Source organism: Mustela erminea, chromosome 1, assembly GCF_009829155.1.
Source record: "Mustela erminea isolate mMusErm1 chromosome 1, mMusErm1.Pri, whole genome shotgun sequence".
NCBI lineage: Eukaryota > Metazoa > Chordata > Mammalia > Carnivora > Mustelidae > Mustela > Mustela erminea.
In genome coordinates this window covers 102239082-102261903 of record NC_045614.1, presented here as the reverse complement: position 1 = coordinate 102261903, position 22822 = coordinate 102239082, and the positions used below count along the sequence as shown (strand labels likewise).

Below are 22822 nucleotides of genomic sequence, written 5' to 3'. Positions count from 1 at the left end.
CATTGAAGCTGAGATTTGTCTCATCTTTGGCCTAGAAGCAGAATGGTTCCTGACTCCTTTTGACATGACCCTGATAATCTTTGACGATAAAGAAAGGGGCAGTATAATGGGGCACCTGGATCACTCAGTCAGTCAAACCATCTGCCTTCAGCTCAGATCATGATCCAGGGTTCCTGGGTTTGAGGCATGTCAGGCACCCAGCTTAGCAGGGAGTGTGCTTTTTTCTCTCCCTCTGACCGTCTCCTTTACTCATGCTCTTGCTTATTCTCTGTCTCTCTCAAATGAATAAATAAAAAAAATCTTAAGGGGGGGGCAGTATTTTTTTTTTTTTTTTTAAGTTTGGTGTTGTTGTTGTTTTTTTAAATCCCAGAATGTTGTCTATGCTTTTGGGAAGGTGGTTTTTAGGGTCTTTTTGTTTTCTAGGATATTTGATACTTAGTATGATCTTTGGTGTAATTGTAGACAGATATGCCTTAGAATTTATGTTATTTACAAAAAATACTGGTTTTATTTTTTCAGTATATGTGGGTACTCAGAGAAGGAATCAGTATTTCCCAGCAAAAAGATGGAGAGGAGTATGTTAAAATGTTTTTTTCAGTTGAATAATAAATATTTGAATGTTTACTCTAGACCATTCTTCACGATGGAAACGCTTGGGAATTCAGACAATCATGAAACCTGCTTATTTATCTAACATTTTGGCAAAATAAGTTCTAATGTTTGACCTTAAAACTTAATTTATTTTTTCTTTCAGATCTGTCACGAAATCGTCTCTCTGAGATTCCCATAGAAGCATGTCATTTTGTTTCTCTCGAGAATCTCAACTTATACCAAAATTGTATTCGGTATATACCAGAGGCAATTCTAAACTTACAAGCTCTAACATTCTTAAATATTAGGTAAGGATGCTGTTTCTTTTTTTTTTTTTAATTTTTAGTTTTATATGGTATTTTCAGTTCTCTCTTCCCTTTCACTGAAATTTACATTATCTATTCATATCTGCAGTATCACTGAAATTTACATTATCTATTCATATTTACATTATCTATTCATATTCATTCTTAGGCTGAATTAACAATATTTCCTATGTGCTTCTAGTTTCCTCCCTTTGCCTTTAGCTTTGCAATAATTAAGAATCTGTAAGGGTCATTGGCCTGATAGGCTTACAGTAGTCTTGTAGTGATTCTTCAATTACATTTTCAAATAAGCTTTCTCAAATGAGAATAGATCTGAAAGTACTTTCATTGTTGTGATTTTGCATTTTTGTGTACTAAGTTCTGAATGTGTAAATGCATTTATTTAACTCCTTTCTATTTTTTCATATTTTAGAACACTTCTTTCACTATTTTTTTGGTTATAAAAGTTATATTCACTAGAAAAAATGAGCAAATGTAGAAAAGTATGAAGAAAATTCATCAAAATGTTGTATCTGAGTTATAATTATAGGTGATGTTTTCCTTTTTCTCTAGGCTTTCAATCAAATTTCTAAATGAGATTTTTCCCCTTGGCATGATATACTCTTTGGAAGTATTTTTGTATGTGAAGATTTTATTCTAGAGTTTATATACTTCTAAAACTCATTTTCCCTCTCAGATATTTAGTTTATTTCAGGTTTTTGCCATGGTAAAAGTAATACTGGCAGAGACTCTTGTATGTAAATGTTTATCTTTCTCTTTCCTTAAGATAAATGTCTAGGAATAGATTTGTTTCAATATTATTATTATTACTAAGATTTTATTTGAGAGAGAGACAGCAACAGAGATAGTGAGAGAGCATAAGTGGGGAGGAGAGGGAGAAGCAGGCTCCCTGCGCTTGATCCCAGGGCCCCAGGATCGTGATCTGAGCCAAAGGCAGATGCTAACTGACTGAGGCACCCAGGCATCCCGGAATAGAATGACTGATTGAAAAAGTTTTAAAGACTCGTGATCTATATTAGTCAAATCAGCAAAAGGTCTTGGAAATGGGGTGAACTGACCCTAGAGATGAAAAGGTTAAATCTATATAAGTAAAATTTTAACTTATTTTTATCCTAATGATAGATGTATATTTTCAGTACTGATTTCACATATTTTTATATATATAAAAGATTTCTTTTTTTTTTTTTAAGATTTTATTTATTTATTTGAGAGAAAGACAGTGAGAGAGAGCATGAGAGGGGAGAAGGTCAGAGGGAGAAGCAGATTCCCCTTGGAGCTGGGGGCCCAATGTGGGACTCGATCCTGGGACTCCCGGATCATGACCTGAGCCGAAGGCAGTTGCTTACCCAACTGAGCCACCCAAGTGCCCCATAAAAGATTTATATACCTATACTTCAGCTGGTGTGACATATTTGAAATCACAGCCGGTCACTTGTTTTCCATAGAACTATATTTGGATCATTTATATACATTTGATTATAATGTATGTAATGGTGAGGGAGTAGATACAACTACTTTTATGTTTATAACTCTTGTTTGGAAGACAGGAGAGGATAACAGTCATCTACTGTATTTTTAAATCACTTTATCATTCATAACAGTAATTTAAATAATATATGTTGTGTTTATATAGCACATCATTATTTACAAAGGAATTTTATGGTACAGGGTCCTGTAGGATAGGTAGAAGAGTTATTAAGATCCTCAACTTATATATGAGGAATCTGTGTAAAAAATGAATAATGCTGTACTTAAAATCACAAAGGTGATACGTGAGGAAATGGAGGCCAGAATCCAAATCTGATATCCTGTTTGTTCCTTCCAAGACTTAGGTTTGTCACTTTACTGAGTGTAGAATAGGAAAGATGGAAATTTCTTTCTTGAGTGGTGGGTTCTTACTCCTCTCTTTTTCTACTTATCCATTTAGTCGGAACCAACTGTCAACGTTACCAGTGCACTTGTGTAATTTACCACTGAAAGTCTTAATTGCTAGTAATAACAAATTGGTGTCACTTCCAGAGGAAATTGGACATCTCAGACATTTAACAGAACTTGTAAGTTAATGTTTTACTTTTTCACTGTCCCACATGTATGTATATCCATAGTCATACCATAATCTGTCATGTGATAAAGACCCATTATTAAGTTGTGTTGTTTAGTTTTCTTCAGGTATGAATAGTGAAGTTTTGCTGATTGATCAGTACTGAAGTGCTTCAGGACAGAGTTAAAGTACTTAAAGTGCAAGTCTAATAGACCCACGTGGACTGGGAGAAAATCATTAGAATTAAATTTTAACCAGTATTCATTGATTTCCACGTTACTAAACTTTTGAGATATAAGTTAATAATGCATTTGAATTTTTCAAAATCTTAATAGTGTCAGTGTTTCGATTTTTGGTTAGCCCCTACAGGGGAACAGGCACTACAAAGATCAGGCTTATTTTTTTTGTCTTACGTGCTATCTCTAGCACCCCTCTCCTTCCATAAAGTAAGCTATTCTTTACTGCTTTATAGTTTCTGAGAAGCTTGACTTTCATTTACTACTCCTTGTTACTCTTTAGTACTTATGTTCTGGGCATGGGAATGGAACTTTTCCAATTAAACACCACAGTAACATTATGAATAAGTATTATAATTATCATATTAAACCCGAGGAAAGTAGTACTTAGATAATTTGCCCAAGGTTCCATAACTGAAATAGAATTTGAAATCAGCCTACCTTAACTTCAGAGCCCATGTTTTGTATTTCTGAAATGGTCAAATACAATTTTATCCATTGAGATTTGGAAGGATAGTTTCATGTAGGTTTATTAACAAAGATAGACATCATAAACAAAAAATGCACATGTAATTTAACTGGACCACACATTAGCTCTCTCTTTTTTTCAGGTGAATTATAAATATAAAAGGTCACATGTAAAAATACACAAATATATTAAATCTGGAGTATTTAGACTATTTATTTAGAGACAATAAGATCTAGGAAATAAAGTCCAAAATACAGGTTTGTTGGCATTTCTTCAGAGCTTGGGTTATTAACATGAACTAACAGTAAATTTTGCTTGTGATTCAGATTCTGATTTTTCAAACCAGAACTTTCTGTATCTGCTTATTGAATCATAAATACCTAAGCTATATCTTGTAGAAGGAGCTTTTAGCTTTCTACAGAAGAGGTAAATCGATAACCTCAGTCATATAGTTTGTGCCAGAGTGAGAATTATTATTATTTTTTTTTTTATTTGAGAGAGAGAGAACATAAGAAGAGGGAGGGTCAGAGAGAGAAGCAGACTCTCTGCCAAGCAGGGAACCCGATGCAGGACTTGATCCAGGGACTCCAGGATCATGACCTGAGTCGAAGGCAGTTGCCTAAGCAGCTGAGCCACCCAGGCGCCCGAGTGAGAATTAATAATCCCAAAGTTCCTGATTTCTACTTGATAAAACATGTTTTCACAACATCCTTATTGCTTTTTTCCTTTATTTTCCTTTTTTTTTTTTTAAGTTTATTTATTTAAGTAGTCTCTATAGCCAACATGAGGCTTAAACTAAAGACCCCAAGATCAAGAGTCACATACTTCTCCAACTGAGCCAGCCAGGTGCCGCTATTTCTCTTCATTGTTTTTTTTTTTTTTTCCCGTAAAGATTTTATCCATTTATTAGAGCAAGAGAGTGAGAGAAAGCACAAGCAGGGGGAAGGACAGAAGCAGAGGGACAAGCAGACTTCCCACTAAGTGCGGAGTCCCGTGTGGGGCTGAAGGCAGAGGCTTAACTGATTGAGCCACCCTTCCCTTCATTTTTAAGTGAAAGTAAACTTCAGTCTTTCAAGATATACATTTTCCAAGAGAAATATTATAAATTACTATTACCTTCTGGCTCAGGTTCAGTTTTCCCTATCCTTTCAACTTCTCTTCCTTTTAACTTTGATGCCCAGAGCATTGGACTAAAAAGTATAGCTACTGATTCTACTTCAGTCATTAATTGGTAGGAAAAGTAAAGTAATATTTTCTCTAAGAATATTATGGGAAAATATAAAAATAATGTTTGAAGATTATTGAAGTTTTGGTAAGTGGTCTTTTCAAATAGTCTATTAATATTGTCTTTTTACTCATATTCTAAAGGAGTTCTCAGTGTTAATGTGGCATCTTGGAGCTTTTATTAACCTAGACAACTTCCTGCTGTTATACACGGAAAAATGCTATACATTTTTCTGGCTGGTCTCAGAATTAGGGAATTCTGAATTTGTCAGTCTTGGAATCTGTAGTCAGCCTCTTCTCAGAACTAGTGGAATCAAGATGTTGACCAATATACCAGAAGGCCCACATAATACTTGTGTTGGTACGAGCTTGATCAGATGCCAGTAGAGCAGTGTCTGTTTTTTCCATGGCCTATGAGTTATGTTTACTTCAGTATTTTTTCCCTCACTTTCAGTTTGATAAAGAATTTTTTGAGCTATCTTCGATGCATTTTTTAAAGATTTTATTTATTTATTTGAGAAAGATGGAGCATGAGAGGGGAAGGGGCAGAGGGAGAAGCAGATTCCCTGCTGAGCAGGGAGACTGATGCGGGACTCAATCCCAGGACTCCAGGATCATGACCTAAGCCAAAGGCAATCGCTCACCCAGCTGAGCCACCCACACGCCCCTCTTCAGTGCATTTTTATTTTACATTTTTGAGCAGGTGAGCTGGTATTTTGAAAATAGGAGTTCCTTTCAATTAATTTTATCATTATAATTTTTATTATTGTTTTGTTTTTTTCTTCTAATTTCATTAAAACACGTATAAAATATTGTCCTAAATAGATCTGTTGATATACTTTTTTCTAATTTACCTTTTCACTAGAATTTTCATTTGATTTGATCCTAGGCCTTCTGTCCATATCGTGTCATTTAATTTTTGTTCTGCTCATAAAATTAGTGTAGATCCATATAAAATGTGTAAAATCAGTCAGAGGCCTCTACATTTTTAGAATTAACAAGGGGACACAGAATTTTTTTTTTTTTTTTTTTTTTTTTTACAGTTAAGACAGATCATAGTATTACTTTATCAAACCTCATTTTACACATGGTTTAAAGTGGACAAATTTGTAATATTAGAACAACTCTTTACCTTATATCTTTTTGAGATAGGATGTGAGCTGCAATGAAATTCAAACAATACCTTCCCAAATTGGTAGTTTGGAGGCCTTGAGAGACCTTAATGTAAGAAGAAACCACTTAGTACGTTTGCCTGAAGGTAAGAAACTGAAATAATTGTTTTGTTATTTCTTGTTTTATTTTGAAGATCTCTCAGACTGATAGGTACAAGACAAAAATGTATACGAGTTATAGGCAACGTTGGAGATACAGTAGTTCAGCTACTTTATAGATTTTAAAGTTAGAGTCTTCAGTGAAAAACTCCAATAGCTATTAACCAGTGATTGTATTTTTAGATCGTGTCAGAATTAATTCATAATGCAAGGTAGGGTCTCTGAAAGTTTTAGTACTTGCAACTATTGGGAGAAATAGATCATGTTTTTGATTAGGAAATAGTTTAGTGTAATGAAAAATATTCCTGCAATTTGCACTGACTTAAAATAGACTTAACTTGAACTTAATCTTCCCTGGAAATGTTCAGATAGAGGCTAATTAATGGTTGTGGCTAGTTAATGAGGTGATGTGTAGAATGAATAATGAATGCAGTGAGAGACTGCACTGGGAGGCTGGTTCTCTTAGGCTTACTATAGGCTCTGGTATATGTATCTAAATGATAAAAATGATTAAACAAATTAATAATTTATCAATCCTTCAAAATATGAATTCATGAAAGAAGCCATAAAAAGAAATGAAAAATGGGAGAACTTAAATCAGAGTATATATTTCTTTAATTTTATTATGGAAAATTTCATATATAGATGAGAGCAATGAATAATCCAGCCAAAGTAGTGATCAGCTCCGGGAAACTTCATCTGTACTCCCATCCACTTTCCCTTACCTTTGTCCTTTAGAAGGTATATTCATGACTATGATGCTATAGGTTCTTCTACAAAAATCGACTTGTGTAGTAAATAATGAAATAACTAATGAAACTTTTCCTTCACTGTGGAATCCAAATGTTAACACCAGTTTAATCCAGTATGATTTTTAGTTCTAACAAATTTTTAGTTCATACAAGTATGACTTTGACATTTTGGATGTCAAACTATCTCAGTAAGTGACTTTTAGTCCACTTTTATACACTTAGTGCGGTCAGACTAGCCAAAATCCTGCATAACTTTCATCTTACTCACTTACTCAGTAACCTCTACACCTTTTATTTTTAGAGCCCTTCCTCATTTCCTCCTGGGTCTACTTTTACCCCCTCAGGAATATGAATGAAGGCCCCCAGCAGAACTGATCAACATCATGCCATAAGTCTCATAACCCAAAATTTCTATCCAAGATTACCCTTCTACTCAGGACCCACTTACAGTGATTGATCTTTAAAGGCTTATTAATATAATAATATGGACTTACTACAAAATCAATTAATGAAAACATTGGGATTTTAGTGAAAATGAAAATTCAGAGTTTTAAATGACAGTTACAGTCTAATAGTTTTATCATCTAATTGATTTCTCTATCAAAATTTAAATACATGTTACAAGAAAATGGTGAGTCACACATATAATTTTAAATGGCTTTAAAGCTTATCTTGTAATCTCAGCATATTCAGCCAAACTGAGATGGGAAGAAAGCTTTATTCTAGTAGCTATATATGTTAGTGTGTGAGTGCATGTTCATTAATTGGTGGTTTGGTAGATAAGATGTTATGTCTCTTATTGCCATTTTGATTTTAAATTTTAATTGTTATAAAGTGCTCAGAAAGTCAAATAATATAAAAATATATATAGTATAAAATAGTATAAAAATAGATCATTCAGAAAGTTGAGTATAAAAAGCTCAAAATCAATAATGACATTCTGCTGCCTCAACCATCTCCCTCCCCAGTTGTTGTTTTTTAAGATTTAATTTATTAGAGAGAGTGTGCTTGCACGTGCACATGGAGGAGGGGAAGAGGGAGAGAGAGAGAGAGAGAGAGAGAGAATCTCAAGCAGACTCCCTGCTGAGTACTAAGTATGGAGCTGCCACATGATTCGATCTCATGACCCTGAGATCATGACCTGAGCTGAAATCAAGAGTTGGACCTTTAACCAACTAAGCCACCAGGCACCCCTCCACCTCCCCAGTTTTAATGTCTGGAAGCATTTACCTTTTCTGCCTTTGACTATTTCCACTAGCATTTGCTGACATATTTCTAAATAGCAGGCTTTAACAGCTTTACTAGATTTATCAGTCTTGACATTTATTTATGTCAGCTCCTGTTATGGTAGATGACTTTATTTTTTTTATTTTTATTTTTTAAGATTGTATTTATTTATTAGAGAGAGAGAATGCACAGAAGTAGGCAGGGCGGCAGGCTGAGGGAGAGGGACAATCAGGCTTCCTGCTAAGCAGGGAGCCTGATGCGGGGCTCAATACCAGGACCCTGGGATCATGACTTGAGCCATAGGCAGATGCTTAACTGACTGAGCCATCCAGGCGATCTGATAGAAGATGGTTTAACTTTCTTACACACTATCACGATCATAGCTTTACTTCCCTCCTACTGTCTTCCCAGTGTAGTTTTATCACGACTTTTGATCAAAGTATTATTGTTTATGTTACTACAACTATATAAATGTTGTTCCCTGCCAATTCAGTTGATATACTCTGATTTTTTTTCTTTTTTCTCTATCTTATTTTTGTTGCTGTTTTCATCTTTTTTTGTTTTGTTTTTGCTTAGTTTTTTTATGTGCCTATGGCTAATTCCTCCCTCCTTTTCTAGTGGAGAGACCACATTCATGTAATTTTTATTACACTATTGTAATTGTTCTATTTTATTATTAGTTATTGTTGTTAATTTCTAACCATGCCTAATTCATAAATTAAACTTTATCATGTATATGTATACAGGTATGTATGTATAGGAAAAATCATAGTATATATCAGATTTGGTACTATCTGCATTGCTGCATTGCTAGGGGTTTTGAAACATATCCCCCATAGATAAGAGGGGACTGACTACAGGCATTCAAGAGCTAAGGATGGGATGGGGTTGGGTAGGAAAGTGCTGAGGTCTCTTCACTACGTAGTCTTCCTCTTAAATCCTCTGTTTTCAACTGGCTGCTCATCCTGACTTTCCATTTTGTTTGAGATTCCTGAATTCAAAGGCTTTTGATTCAGTTTCACTAGAGAATAACTTATTGACCCCTGTGGTGATTGGGGAGGGGTTGTGCTGCATGATTTGAGATTGGGAACTTAGGCATCTAACTTGTTCTTTGTACACACTATCATCTAATCCATTGGTTATGCCTACGTTTCTGTGGTATCAGGCCTCTGGTTTCTGTAGTTCTGTGAGCGCTTTTCACTAGTATTCCCATCTGTGAGCAACTAGATTTCATTTTACAATATCAGTTCATTATTAAGAAAGGAGATAAATACATTAAATTTGTTATTATTTAACTAGAAGCTCCTGTAAAAATTGTCCAGTTTTGAAATATCATGAATTGTTCATTTCCTTCTTATCACCCTGCAGAGCTGGCAGAACTGCCATTGATACGATTAGACTTCTCCTGCAATAAAATTACAGCAATCCCTGTTTGTTATCGGAACCTCAGGCACCTACAGATGATCACCCTAGATAACAATCCACTACAGTCTCCTCCTGCACAGGTAAACTCTAGTGGGTCTGAAGTATGTTGGAAACTTTTTCAACAAAGGGTTAATTTACAAATTGAAGTTCTATGCATTTATCTTTTTGTTGGAAATACAATTCTTTTAAAATAAACTCACACACATATGTATTCTTTAGAAGCCCTGAATAAATGGGATGAAGGGCAGGTAATATTTCCAGAAGTGTTTCGGCTTTCATTAAATTGACTTACTTTTTTAGGCTGAAGGGTTCTTCTTGAAGTTTCTCTAATATAATTTGAGTTAATTCCTTTCTAGTAAAATTTGCATGTAGGCAAATGTAAACATGAGAGACACATAAAAATACTTGGTTTTCAGAATTAAAGATTATCAGTGCGTTTCTTCTGACCATTGTTTTTGTCCCTTTTTATTTCTAAAATCTTAAGTTCCTCGTTTAGTTAATTTGGTCATTTGTTTATCAGTGACAGATACGAAACTATTTAATAATAATTATAAGGTAATTTTACATATAGATTCCAGCCATCCCATGATCTGAAAAAATTTGCCAACCTGTATATTTTTGAATTTAATTTAATTTATTCTTTTATTACATTCAGTTAGCCAACATATAGTACATTATTAGTTTTGATACAGTGTTCAGTGATTCATTCGTTGTATATAACACCCATTGCTCATCACAACACATGCCAGCCTATATTTTTCACTGTAGCATTTGAACTCTATAGTTGATGATGGTCTTATTCAGACCTCTAGATGGCAACTATAAAGCTTTATGAGTAACCTTCATTCCTATAGAAGGATCTCATAATCCTAAAGAATTTGTATTTTGACTTCCATCAACAGAAATAGAATTTTAATAATTAATCATTCTGCTTTTCTCTCTTACAGAGTAGGATTCAAAACATAATTGTGCATGATTATTGAATTTCTAAAAGCAAAAGTTGCCAGTGTAATCCGTGGGGTACAATGCTTTAAATCCCTGACTATGCCTAACTAGTCAAGATGATAAGTTTATTTAGTATTCTCTCAGTGTTTATAATCATAAGTTACTTATTTTATATGTTACTGAAAATTTTTCTTGACCAGAAAACAAAAAATCTGTATTTATATCACTTAAACACATAGAATAACTAAAAATAGGTTATAATGAGTATTTGATTTTTAATATCGCTATATGTAGTTGATAGAAATGCCTGCTGTTTCTAATATATAATAAATAAAAAGCTGATTGTGATTGTTAACAGGGAACACCTACATTTCGGATGAGTAATAATTTGGTTGTGTGTATATGTTACTTTTTTTAGATATGTATTAAAGGCAAAATTCACATATTTAAGTACCTGAACATACAGGCATGTAAGATTGCTCCAGATCTGCCAGATTATGATAGGAGACCCTTGGGTTTTGGCTCCTGGTGAGTATATTTTATTTACTTATTTTTATTTAATGTAGTCCATCTTATAGGGAGTCAAACTGGACCCTTAAATCAGCCTGAATTTTTAACTAAAGAGAAATAACCTATTTTGACACTGCTTTTCTCAGAATGTTTGTATTAAGTAAACAGTCGATTACAGATACCTGACAAAGTGTTAGGGTTTCTCCACCTCACACCTGTTGATATTTTGGGCAAGATAACTGTTTTGGGAAGCTGGCCTGTACATCAGAAGATGTTTATCAGTATTCCTGGCTTCTGTAGCACCTTCCCAGTGTGACAAACAAAAATGACTCCAGACATTGCCAAATACCCGCTGAGGAGTCCCTACTTGAAAACCTACTTGAAGTCTCAGTGACTTGAATGCCAACCTTGGCTCTTTTTTAATTCTGTGTTAATTCTGTGACTTAAAACACGTCACTTAAACTTTTAGGGGTTCATTTTTTCTTTAGGGAATGGAGAGGTTGGGTTTGATGACCATTAATGTCACTTCAGGATCTTCCAGTTGATGAATCCTTCAGCTATATAACACTTGAATTACAGGGTTATCTCTTTGGCATTCCCATCCATCTGGAACAATCTTAAGCAGCAGTAAATAAATTCAAAAGGCCTTTTAACAGACAAAATAGAAGTCTCAGTGAAGGTGCCATAATGCATACAGGCCTTATTCAAAAGAGAACCCTTCTGGCCTTCTCTTCGAACCTGTCACATTTTACGTAAGAGCACAGTCCTAATGAGCTTGCTTCTCAGTATCCTAGTCTAAAACAGATCAACAGATTTCTCTTTTGGTAGAGTTTCTAAAAGCAGACATATTAAAAGCACAAAAAATAATTTGAAAGGAAAAATAAAACTATAAAAAGCAGACACATATCAAAAAATTCAAGTTACTGGTTAACTCTGAGAGGAAGGAAGATTCAGTCTGAGAGACGCATAAGGGGGCTTTAAAGGTATTAGTATCTCATAATGTTTTAAGAGCTATGCTTGTTTTGGGGCGCCTGGGTGGCTCAGTGGGTTAAGCTGCTGCCTTCGGCTCAGGTCATGATCTCGGGGTCCTGGGATCGAGCCCCGCATCGGGCTCTCTGCTCAGCAGGGAGCCTGCTTCCTCCTCTCTCTCTGCCTGCCTCTCTGCCTACTTGTGATCTGTCTGTCAAATAGATAAATAAAATCTTTAAAAAAAAAAAAAAAACTATGCTTTGTTTTATTCATTTTTTATCTGTATGACATATTTCATAATTTTAACAAGATGTTTAAAAGCAGTAACACTCTAAAAACAGTGCCTTGATGCCATTAGGCATATATGCAAAGAACCTTCCATATTTCAGTAATATTTTAAGTTATTGCCATGTTAGAGCATAGTACCATAATTGATGCTCATCATGTAAATGCTAAGGTATGTTAGATATATCATTTCCAATAAAGGGAAATGTGCATTACGTTTAAATTTTAAATTTAGTTTAAATTTTTCTCATCAGAAATTGTTAGAATTAAATAAGTGCTTATGGTATAAAGGAGTAATTTCAAGCTGTCTGAAAATACAGAACCTTTTTTTTTTTTTTAAAGATTTTATTTATTAGAAAAAAATGAGTGAGAAAATGAGCACAAGCTGGGGTGGGGGGCAGGCAGAGGGAGAAACAGACTCTCCACTGAGCAGGGAGCCCAACACAGGGCTCCATCCTCGGACTCTGGGATCATGACCTGAGCCAAAGTCAGATGCGTAACTGACTGAGCCACCCAGGTGCCCCCAGAACCAAGAAAATTATGTATTACTCCAAAAGAACTTGACTTCTGCCCTTTGCCACAGACCATTTTCTTCACCACTGTATCCCTTAGTTCAGCTGAGTGTTTGGCACACACAGTAGATACTCAACAATTATTTATTAAAGGAATAAACAGTGAGTTTGGTCACACAAATGTTATTTACCTCCTAACTTTCCTCTGCTTAAAAGTTATCAGAACAACTTTGTAATGACATTCTGGGGGTTTTTTGGTCTGTCTATTAGATTGAAAATTTCATAGACAGAATGAAGGGTATTTAAAATACTAGTTCTAATCTGGTGGTTTAAGCATACCGTAATACAAGTTTTATTGTATTCATACAAATACACAAGGAGAAATTAACCAATGTTATACATACCATAAAAGATTCCTACAAGAATATCTCAGTCCTAACACTTTTTTAACTCTGAAAAGACTAAAAGCAGGTATGTGATGTTTAAGGTTAAGAAATAAAAGGTTTTGACAGATGGTAGGGATTAGCTCTGGTATACTCTGTGCTAGTTCTAGGCTTCTGCTGGAGAATGGACTTCAACAGTGGAGAGAATATGAAGGGATCCAGACCATTATATTGCCAAGAATTTTTAAATTTTCTCTATTCATTATATCCTTTTCTTTCTACAAGTCTTTTTCCTCTTACCTTGGTAAATGGCTTATAATATAGAACTGTTGTCTTATTTGTTGAAAAAATTTTGTTTTTTCTATTCAAAACTTTCATTAAATGTGTTCTAGTCCTGTGCTTTTGAAAAATGTACAGCAAATAAACATAGGGACACTTGGGTGGCTCAGTTGGTTAAGGGTCTGCCTTCGGCTCAGGTCCTGCATTGGGCTCCTTGCTCAGCATGGTCCCTGCTTCTCCCTCTGCCTGCTGTTCCTTTGCTTGTACTTTCTCTCTCTTGCTCTCTCTGTCAAATAAATAAATAAAATCTTAAAAAAAAAATGTAGCTTTTATTTTACATCTACACTAATTGACTTTTCCCCTTGGAGTTAATCATCTTTGTTAAGAAAATGTTTTCCTCTCCTGAAATAGGGGAGTAGGAACAGAAACTGCTACTGCGGACTTTGAGATTTGAGTGTCAGTCATTTCATGAAGATTACTGGGGACATGTATGTGAGGGTATGTCCAAAGACTAAAGAGGAAGCCCTATCCTGTATTTGGATAATGAGGTTTGATTAAGGGCAGTGGTACTAATTGCAGAGCCTGTTTTTTTTTCTGTCATGCTCTCCTTAGTCTTGAGAAGTAATTGGTCTTGGCCTAATTTTTTTTTAATATAGAAATCCTCATCACAATACTTGAAAAACATAAAACTTTCTCAAAAAAGCCCTGGCAAGAGACATGTGTATTTCCTAAGACAAAAGAAGGCTTGAATCCGGGGAAAAGTATATCCTAAAAGGAAAGTCTAAATAGCATAAACATATTGTATCTCTCCAGAGGAATTAGTTAATTATAGATCTGATGTCTTTCAGTCCCTATAGTAATACCTCACCGTGTTTCAGAATGTCCTAGATAATATTTTTATATATAATACAAATAAAACATTTCCTTCAACTCCTCATACAGTGGCGAATGGTATATTGTACCTTCATGTCTTTTTTACTGAGATACTGATTCATGAAATTGCACTATAGTTAGCAGTATCTTTATTCAAAATGCCACCATGGAGTGAGACTGTCTTTACTATTGGGCAGTTCATTTAACTTCTCTGGATTTCAGTTTCTTCAACATGATCTTTATTTACCCCAGTTATAACCTAACAGTAGTTATAGGATTGAATGACCTGTTTCTGAAAATGCTTGACTGACCATAAAGTCCTAGGTAAATATTAGGCATTATAGTTTCTAGCTATCCATGGTGATCTAGAACCAGTTTAGTCCTAAGAGTCCTGTCTTGGCTAAAGAGAATTTTTCTTAATCCTGTAGCTCTTCAGGTGTTCAGTGCAAATTAGGTGGTACTTTCTTTCATTCCTTACATGTCACTTCCTAATTACTTTTGCATAATAAATAAACTACAACCAGTCTTCCTTATTTTATAAAGGTCACAAATGTTTTATTTATTTCTAGATATGTTTCTAACTCCTTTAGCAAGTTGCACTTTTGTGATAACTTTTAAATTTTACACTGTGGCACATGTATTTTTCAGTAGTCATCTATAGTGACCTATGCTTTTTTGCTGACTAGCTATATATTACAGACTAAATATATTCATGTACGGTAGTGTGGCAGGGAACCAAATCTGAGGAAAGACTAAGCCACTAGTAAGAAAAGCCCTGCTTCTGCAATCTGAGTAACAGAATTAATTCTCTCCAGCAAGCTCGAGCTTGTGAAAGCAATGATCATCCTTTACTCATATTTGTATTCTTAGCATCTAGAATACTGTGTGACATTTGGTAAATGTTTGGTGAACTAAACCCCAATGAAGCAGATATAGTGACGTGTTGTAACAGCAAATGCTCTCTTTAGGGTACATTTTTTATAGAAACAATAATAATGAGTTTTATTTAGTCCTTTGTAATAGTATTTGTGGAAATCCGTAGCCTGTATTTTCTCAGTCTTTATAGCAAATCCGTGAGGTAGGTGTTATTAATCTTTTTTTTTTTTTCCTTTAACTTACGAGGAAACAAGTTGAGAGAAGTTAAGCAAGTTAATTGACGTCACAAAGCTAGTAAATGATGGTGCCATGTCATTGGTCCAGATCTGTTAAACCATGAAAATAGCCATGTTTTATGCTCCTCACTGTACTCTACTGACTGACTCGCAGTGCAAGTTCCTGCTACAGAAAAGGCACTTACACATCTGAGTCCATGTTATGCTAGGTAGTTTATTAAGGAGTTTGGACTTTCAGATAGGGCATAGCTGGAGCCTGGCTGGCAGAACTCTGCCAGGCTTCCTGAGGGCCACATTTATTCATTGGGTGACCATCTGTCCTGATTTGCTTGTGACTAAGGGTTTTTCTGGGACACAGGACTTCAAGTTCTAAAACCAAGAAAACCCTGAGCAAATCCAGGGGTTTGTAAACCTGCATATCTCATTTTAATCTTATCAGTTTAAACTCTGAACAAGAGTATGTGGAGAAGCTAAAAGTAACAAATAAAGGAGATAAATGAAATGATAGCTAATGCAGAGATTCTATTAATTCTGTTTATGTTACCCACTTGAAAAATACTGCAGTAAATTTAGGCTTATCTCAGTCAGCCACTTGATAGAATAATTGTTATATAGAACAGTATCCTCTAGAAACTGGAAAATCTTTACTTGAAGAAATACATAATATTTTAAAATACTTTTCAGTAAATCTTGAAATATACATACATCTTTTTTTTTTTTTAAGATTTTTATTTATTTATTTGACAGACAGAGATCACAAGTAGGCAGAGAGGCAGGCAGGGAGAAGAGGAAGCAGGCTCCCTGCTGAGCAGAGAGCCCGATGCGGGGCTCGATCCCAGGACCCTGAGACCATGACCTGAGCCCGAAGGCAGAGGCTTTAACCCACTGAGCCACCCAGGCGCCCTTGAAATTATACATACATCTTTTCGCAGCTGCAGAATTTTAAGTGTGGCTTTAATGTATAATTTCATTAGAAAACTTTTACAATTGGGTACCTCGGCCTGCCTTTGCTGTGATAAAACATATATAGTACCTATGTACTAAAATAAGCTAAAATAAGCATAAAAGCAGACCTATCACATAGACGCTATAAATAAGACATTTTACTTCACTACTAACAATTAGGAAATATAGGTGAAGGGCAAATGGATATTCATTGTATTGCTCTCCTAACTCTTGTATAGATACGAATTTTTCCAAAGTAAAAAGTAGGGAGAAATTAACTACTTTCTTTTAGAAAAGTAAATTTTTGTTTGTTTATTTTTAAGTAATCTCTACATCCAACATGGGGCTCAGACTCATGACCCTGAGATCAAGAGTCACATGTTCTTCCAACTGAGCCATCCAGACACTGCTAGAAAAATAATTTTAGAATTCTGCTAAGAGACTTTCTTTTGCTAAATTATCTCAATGGGGGAGGGTAGAAAAATGAGGAAGATAACCAGAAGGTACCTGTATTTTTGGATCTTCATAATCAGAGCATATTTAGTACATTGGACAAATAGATGTATATATTAATTACTACATTAAAAATAGAATCTTTATCCGTAAAGTGATGTTACAAAGACTGTCTTTTGTTCACATAGGGTTTTTGTTTGTTTTGTTTTGTTTTTAGTTGACATAAAGCTTTCATTTATATAAAGGCATGTGAGTAGAAATGGTTAACCTCCTTTTAAAAAAATTAAAGTTACATGCATGAACTATGTAAGAATAGGCAGAATACAAAATTCAGTACCAGAAGAACATAATTTTAAAATTGTACTTTTGAAAGTTGCTTTTCAACCCCATGCTTATAAAATAAAATGCTAATAGACCATTTTTTAAAAATAAGCCTGTTGTGTTTTAGATTTCTAATTCATCTAACTTTTATTTATTTATTTATTTATTTATTTTTAAAAGATTTTATTTATTTATTTATTTGACAGAGAGAAATCACAAGTAGATGGAGAGGCAGGCAGAGAGAGAGAGGGAAGCAGGCTCCCTGCTGAGCAGAGAGCCCGATGCGGGACTCGATCCCAGGAACCTGAGATCATGACCTGAGCCAAAGGCAGCGGCTTAACCCACTGAGCCACCCAGGCGCCCTTCATCTAACTTTTAAAAGTATGTTTAAGAATAAGCAAAAACTACAGCTATAAAACTTTTCAAAGAAAGTGTAAATGAATATCATTGTGACATGGGATAGGCAGTGATTTCTGAGGATACAGAAAGCAATAACCATTAAAAAAAAATGATAAATTAGAGTTCAGCAAAATGAAAAGTGTATCCTCATGAAAAGAAAATACTAAGAAAATGAGTACACAAACCACAAACTGGGAGATAATTTTGCAATATATGTATATGACACATACATATGACAGAGGACTTACATCCAAGCTATAAAGGGTATCTGCAACTTAATGCTAAAAAGACAAACAACCCTATTAAAAATTGGACAAAAGACTTGATTAGATATTTAACAAAGATATACAAATGACTAATAAGCACCCAGAAAAGTGCTCAGTATCATTAATCATCATCGAAATGTAAATTAAGGCACAAGACTTTATTACACTCCTACTAGAATGACTAAAAACTGACAACACCAGATGTTTAGTGGGGGTGTGGAGCAATGAGTGCTCTCATACACTGCTTGCAAAATTGTAAAATGGGACATCCCCTTTGACAAAAGAATTTGGAAGATTTTTAAACAGCTTTATTGAGATATAATGTACAAATCATAACATTTATCTATTAAGTGTGCAGTTAGTGAATTTTGGTAAATGATGCTGTCATCGAGACTACCAGCACAATCAAGACAGATACCATTTCCATCATCTGTGGGCCCCTTTACAGTAGATAAGTCCTTTCCCCGTCACTCAGCCCAGGCAGCTACTGATCTGCTCTCAGTCAGTACAGTTTTACTTTTTTAGAGTTTCATATAAATGAAATCAAACATTATGTAGTGTTTTGTGGCTGGCTTTTTAGCAGACTATTTTTGAGATTACTGGTATATTTAGAAATGGGCAAAAGAATGGACTTTTCACAAAAAGAATTAAATGAATGGCCAACACCCACACAAAAGGAGCCTCAATATCTTCAGTCATCAGAAAAATACTAATTAAAACAACAGTGAGATAACACTTTTCGCTCACCAGAAGAGCTGAGATGAAAGACTGACAACACAAGTGTTGGCAGCTGGAACTCAGATGCATTGCTGGTGTGAGTGCAAAATGGTACAGCTACTTTCAAAAGCAGATTGGGAGGTTTTTTTGTTTTTGTTTTTAAGTCATGCCTACACTTAAATAATTTATCCATTCTACTTGAAGGTATTAAAACCATCAAGAATTTCACTGACAGAGTGCTAAACAAAAACAGCCAGATTAGAAAAAAATTATATATGATTCTATTTTTTGAGTTCCAGAATAAGCAAAACTAATTGTATTACTTTTTCATTGCTGCCATAACAAATTACCACAAACTAAGATTTTTAAACGCAAATTTATTATCTTATGGTTTTGTTAGGTCACAAGTCTAAGTCTTGGTCTCATTGGGCTAAAATCAAGATGCTGCAGAGCTTTGTTCTTTTCTGTAGGCTCTGACTATAGGATACATTTCCTTGCATTTTTCAGCTACTAGAGAGAAGCTGTCCACATTCCTTGTCTCTTAACCAGAAGTCATCTTCAAGCCATCATTTTCCTCTTCCACTTTTAAGGACCCTTTTGATTACATTATGTCCATTCAGATAATTTAGAATAATCGCCCTATTTTAAGATCACTGACTAGCAGTCTTATTTTTACTTTCAACCTTAGTTCCCCTTTGCCATGTAAAGAAACATATTTATAGGTTCCAGGAGTTAGATCTTAGACATCTTTGGGGATTGTTGCTTTGCCTTTCATCCTAATTTAATGTGAAAAAATCAGAAGAATGGTTATCTCTTAAGAGCACACTATAGCATGATGAGGGGAACTGACTGTGGAAAGGGATGCGTGGGGATTTTCAGGCAAAGTAGAAATGTCCTACATCATGAGAGAAGTGTATATTACAAAGATGAATTCATTTATCAAGTATGTAGCTAAGGTGTATACATTTCAGTGGATATGAATTTTATCTTTAAAAAGCACTATTGAGGGGTGCCTAGGTGGTTTAGTCAGTTAAGTGTCTGACTCTTGATTTCAGCTCAAGTCACAATCTCAGGGTCATGAGATTGAGCCTTGCGTCGGATTCCATGCTGGGTGTGGAGTCTGCTTAAAATTCTCCCTCCCTCCCTCTGCCCTTCCCCACTCATTCTCTCTATCTCTTAAAAAAATAAATAAATAAAAGGAATTGAGGGGGGCACTTGAGTGGTCAGTTGGTTAAGTGTCTGACTCTTGATTTCAGCTCAGGTCTCTGTCTCAGGGCATTGAGCTCAAGCTCTGCATTGGGGGACATGGTAAATGGGTTAGAAGCATAGATGAAACAAGAATGGCCCTGTTGACATTTTTGAAAACCGAATGAATGCTGTTATACTAGTATACTGGTATACATTATACTGTTTATTTTAGTTTGGAATTTTTAATATTAAGTCAAAAGAATGCCCATTTAATTCTAAATGAATTAAATCAGTAAATGCCATGGTAATGTTTATTAGTAAAATTGCATTTAATTTATTTTAAATGTTAATTTTAAAACCTCAAACTACCCAGTAACAACTAGAGTCTCTCTTTGGCAGCCATGAAGAACTGTACTCAGGTCGCCCTTATGGAGCCCTTGATTCAGGTTTCAATAGTGTGGACAGTGGTGATAAGAGATGGTCAGGGAATGAAGTAAGTTGTTTCTTTTATTCTGCATGTTGTAACACCTGATTAAGAGACAATAAAATGGTGAAAATGAAAAGTATCTTAATTGGATTCAGTTTCTCATTACATAAAATATGGAAAACCCAAGGAAAATGTAAAACCACAGAGTACTGCCATCCAGAAATGATGCTCTGTTTCTTTGCCATCTTTTTACCATGCGTTTTTCATGTTTGTTACCTTACTGTCTTGTATAAATAGTTTAATATCCTAGAAAGCCAAATGGGAATTGAGACAATTATAACTGAAGCCTTAAGTTTGTAGGGCTGGGTGACCTTGAGCAGAGGTTGCAGAAGGGGTGCTGCAAGGTGACAGGATAGGACTATAGGCTGATGGGTAGTAGGACAGGAACCTTAGTGAAGACTATTAACATGATCAAGATAAATAATTGTCCTAATTAATTATATCTTTTTTCTCTTGTGTTTAGTTATTGTTACGCTTTCTTTTTTTGCTCTCAGTTGGGTTAAATGATGAAATAAGCTTTTATTAGCAAGACTGATAACCTCCCATTTGTAGCATTATTTCATTCATTCCAAAGCAAATGAACTTCAGACCACAGCCCATTTGTAATTTGGAATTGCTTGTGTATGTACCAGGAGATGTGTTCATAATCATATCTGTATCCATGCAGATACATATATGTAGATAGTTTAAATTCATGTTTATTTGTAAAGTGATGTATAACCCTCCATCGCTTTTTTTAAATTACGTAAAATAAATATACATAACATAAAATATACCATTTTATTCTTAAGTGTACATATCAGTGACATTAAGTACACTCACATTGTTGAGACAGTGTTACTACTGTACTATTCATTTCCAGGAGTTTTTTGCTATTTCTTCTTAAGTATAAATTCATATCCATGCTTTCAGTACTGTGTTGTCTAAAGTTTGAAATGATGTTTTTAAACAGTACCACTTTTTTTTTTTAAGCCTACAGATGAATTTTCAGATCTGCCTCTTCGAGTAGCAGAAATAACTAAGGAACAAAGACTGCGAAGAGAAAGCCAGTACCAGGAGACTCGGAGCAGTTTAATAGTAACAAATGGTGGAGGTTAGTGGAACTCCTGACCACACCCAGTCTTTACAGTCACTGGTGTTTTTAAGTGATCATTTTCACATTCATTTCTTTTGTTTGTGTATCTGTAGCTTCTCCAGCTCTTACTTAATTTTATTTATTTACTTGAGAGAGAGCACGAGCAGGGGGAGGAGCTGAGGGAGGAGAAGCAGATTCCCCACTGAGAAGGGAGCCCAACGTGGGGCTCAATCCCAGGACCCCAAGATCATGACATGAGCCGAAAGCAGGCGCTTAAGTGACTAAGCCACCTAGGTGCCCCTGCAGCTCTTCTTTTAAAGACTTCCTCATATGATTGGGAAAAAGTTGTTTTCCATTGGTATTAAATTTTAATTTCTCTAAGTTTTCAGGCTTGCAGTTAAAATACAGTATTTCTTGCGCCTGGTTGGCTCAGTGGGTTAAGCCTTTGCCTTCAGCTCAGGTCATGATCTCAGGGTCCTGGAATCGAGCCCCACATTGGGCTCTCTGCTTGGCAGGGAGCCTGCTTCCCCCCTCTCTGCCTGCGTCTATGCCAACTTGTGGTTTCTCTCTCTCTGTCAAATAAATAAACAAAATCTTAAAAAAAAAAAAAATACAGTGTTTCTCACTTATTTTTATTTTGGAAGGAAACTTCATTAAAGACTATTTACCTGGAATAGATCTTTGTTAATCCTGATTTCATCGTGATTCTCTTTTAAAGTAGTATTCTCCTTTTTTTTTTTTTTTAAGATTTTATTTATTTATATATTGACAGATCACAAGTAGGCAGAGAGGCAGGCAGAGAGAGGGGGAAGCAGGCTCTCTGCCAGAGAGCCCAATGTGGGGCTCGATCCCAGGACCCTGGGATCATGACCTGAACTGAAGGCAGAGGCTTTAACCCACTGAGCCACCCAGGCGCCCCACTATTCTCCCTTTTTAAGATTCTCCCTTTGGTCATTCTTTGACCACTTCCAGGAATTCAGTGCATTTCTTAATATTCACCTTTTCATTCATCTTGGATTATATTCTTCAACAGCATCTGAATCTAAGTTTTATTTATTTTGATATTTTTAAATATCAAAATCGTGTAATTTAGGGACATCTGGGTGGCTGAGTCATTAAGTGTCTGCCTTTGGCTCAGGTCATGATCCCAGTGTCCTGGGATTGAGCCCCACGTTGGGCTTCCTGCTCAGGGGGAAGCCTGCTTCTCCCTCTCCCTCTCCCCTGGCTTGTGTTCCCCTCTCTCTCTCTGTCTCTCTGTGTGTCAAATAAATAAAATCTTTAAAAAATAAAAAAATGAATAAAAATGTGTAATTTAAATTAAAAAATTCTTTTTTAAAATATTTATTTATTTGACAAATCACAAGTAGGCAGAGCAGCAGGCAGAGAGAGAGGAGGAAGCAGGCTCCCTGCCGAGCAGACAGCGCTATTCGGGGCTTGATCCCAGGACCTCGAGATCATGGCCTGAGCCAAAGGCGAGGCTTAACCCACTGAGCCACCCTGTACTCATCACAAGTGCATTCCTTTAACTCCCATCACCTATT

The 22822-nt window shown here is 35.4% G+C and overlaps 1 protein-coding gene across 15 annotated transcripts in view; it reads left to right on the top strand.

The window, feature by feature from the left end:
- LRCH3 (leucine rich repeats and calponin homology domain containing 3) overlaps nt 1–22822 on the top strand; it is a 144274-nt gene that overhangs the window by 50907 nt on the left and 70545 nt on the right. For all 15 annotated transcript variants that reach the window (XM_032335959.1, XM_032335949.1, XM_032335928.1 and 12 more), the window contains exons 2-8: nt 755–899; nt 2845–2971; nt 6040–6145; nt 9506–9642; nt 10926–11035; nt 20119–20212; nt 21179–21299. In XM_032335959.1, coding sequence (XP_032191850.1) covers nt 755–899; nt 2845–2971; nt 6040–6145; nt 9506–9642; nt 10926–11035; nt 20119–20212; nt 21179–21299 — 840 coding nt within the window. The remainder of the gene's footprint in view (nt 1–754; nt 900–2844; nt 2972–6039; nt 6146–9505; nt 9643–10925; nt 11036–20118; nt 20213–21178; nt 21300–22822) is intronic.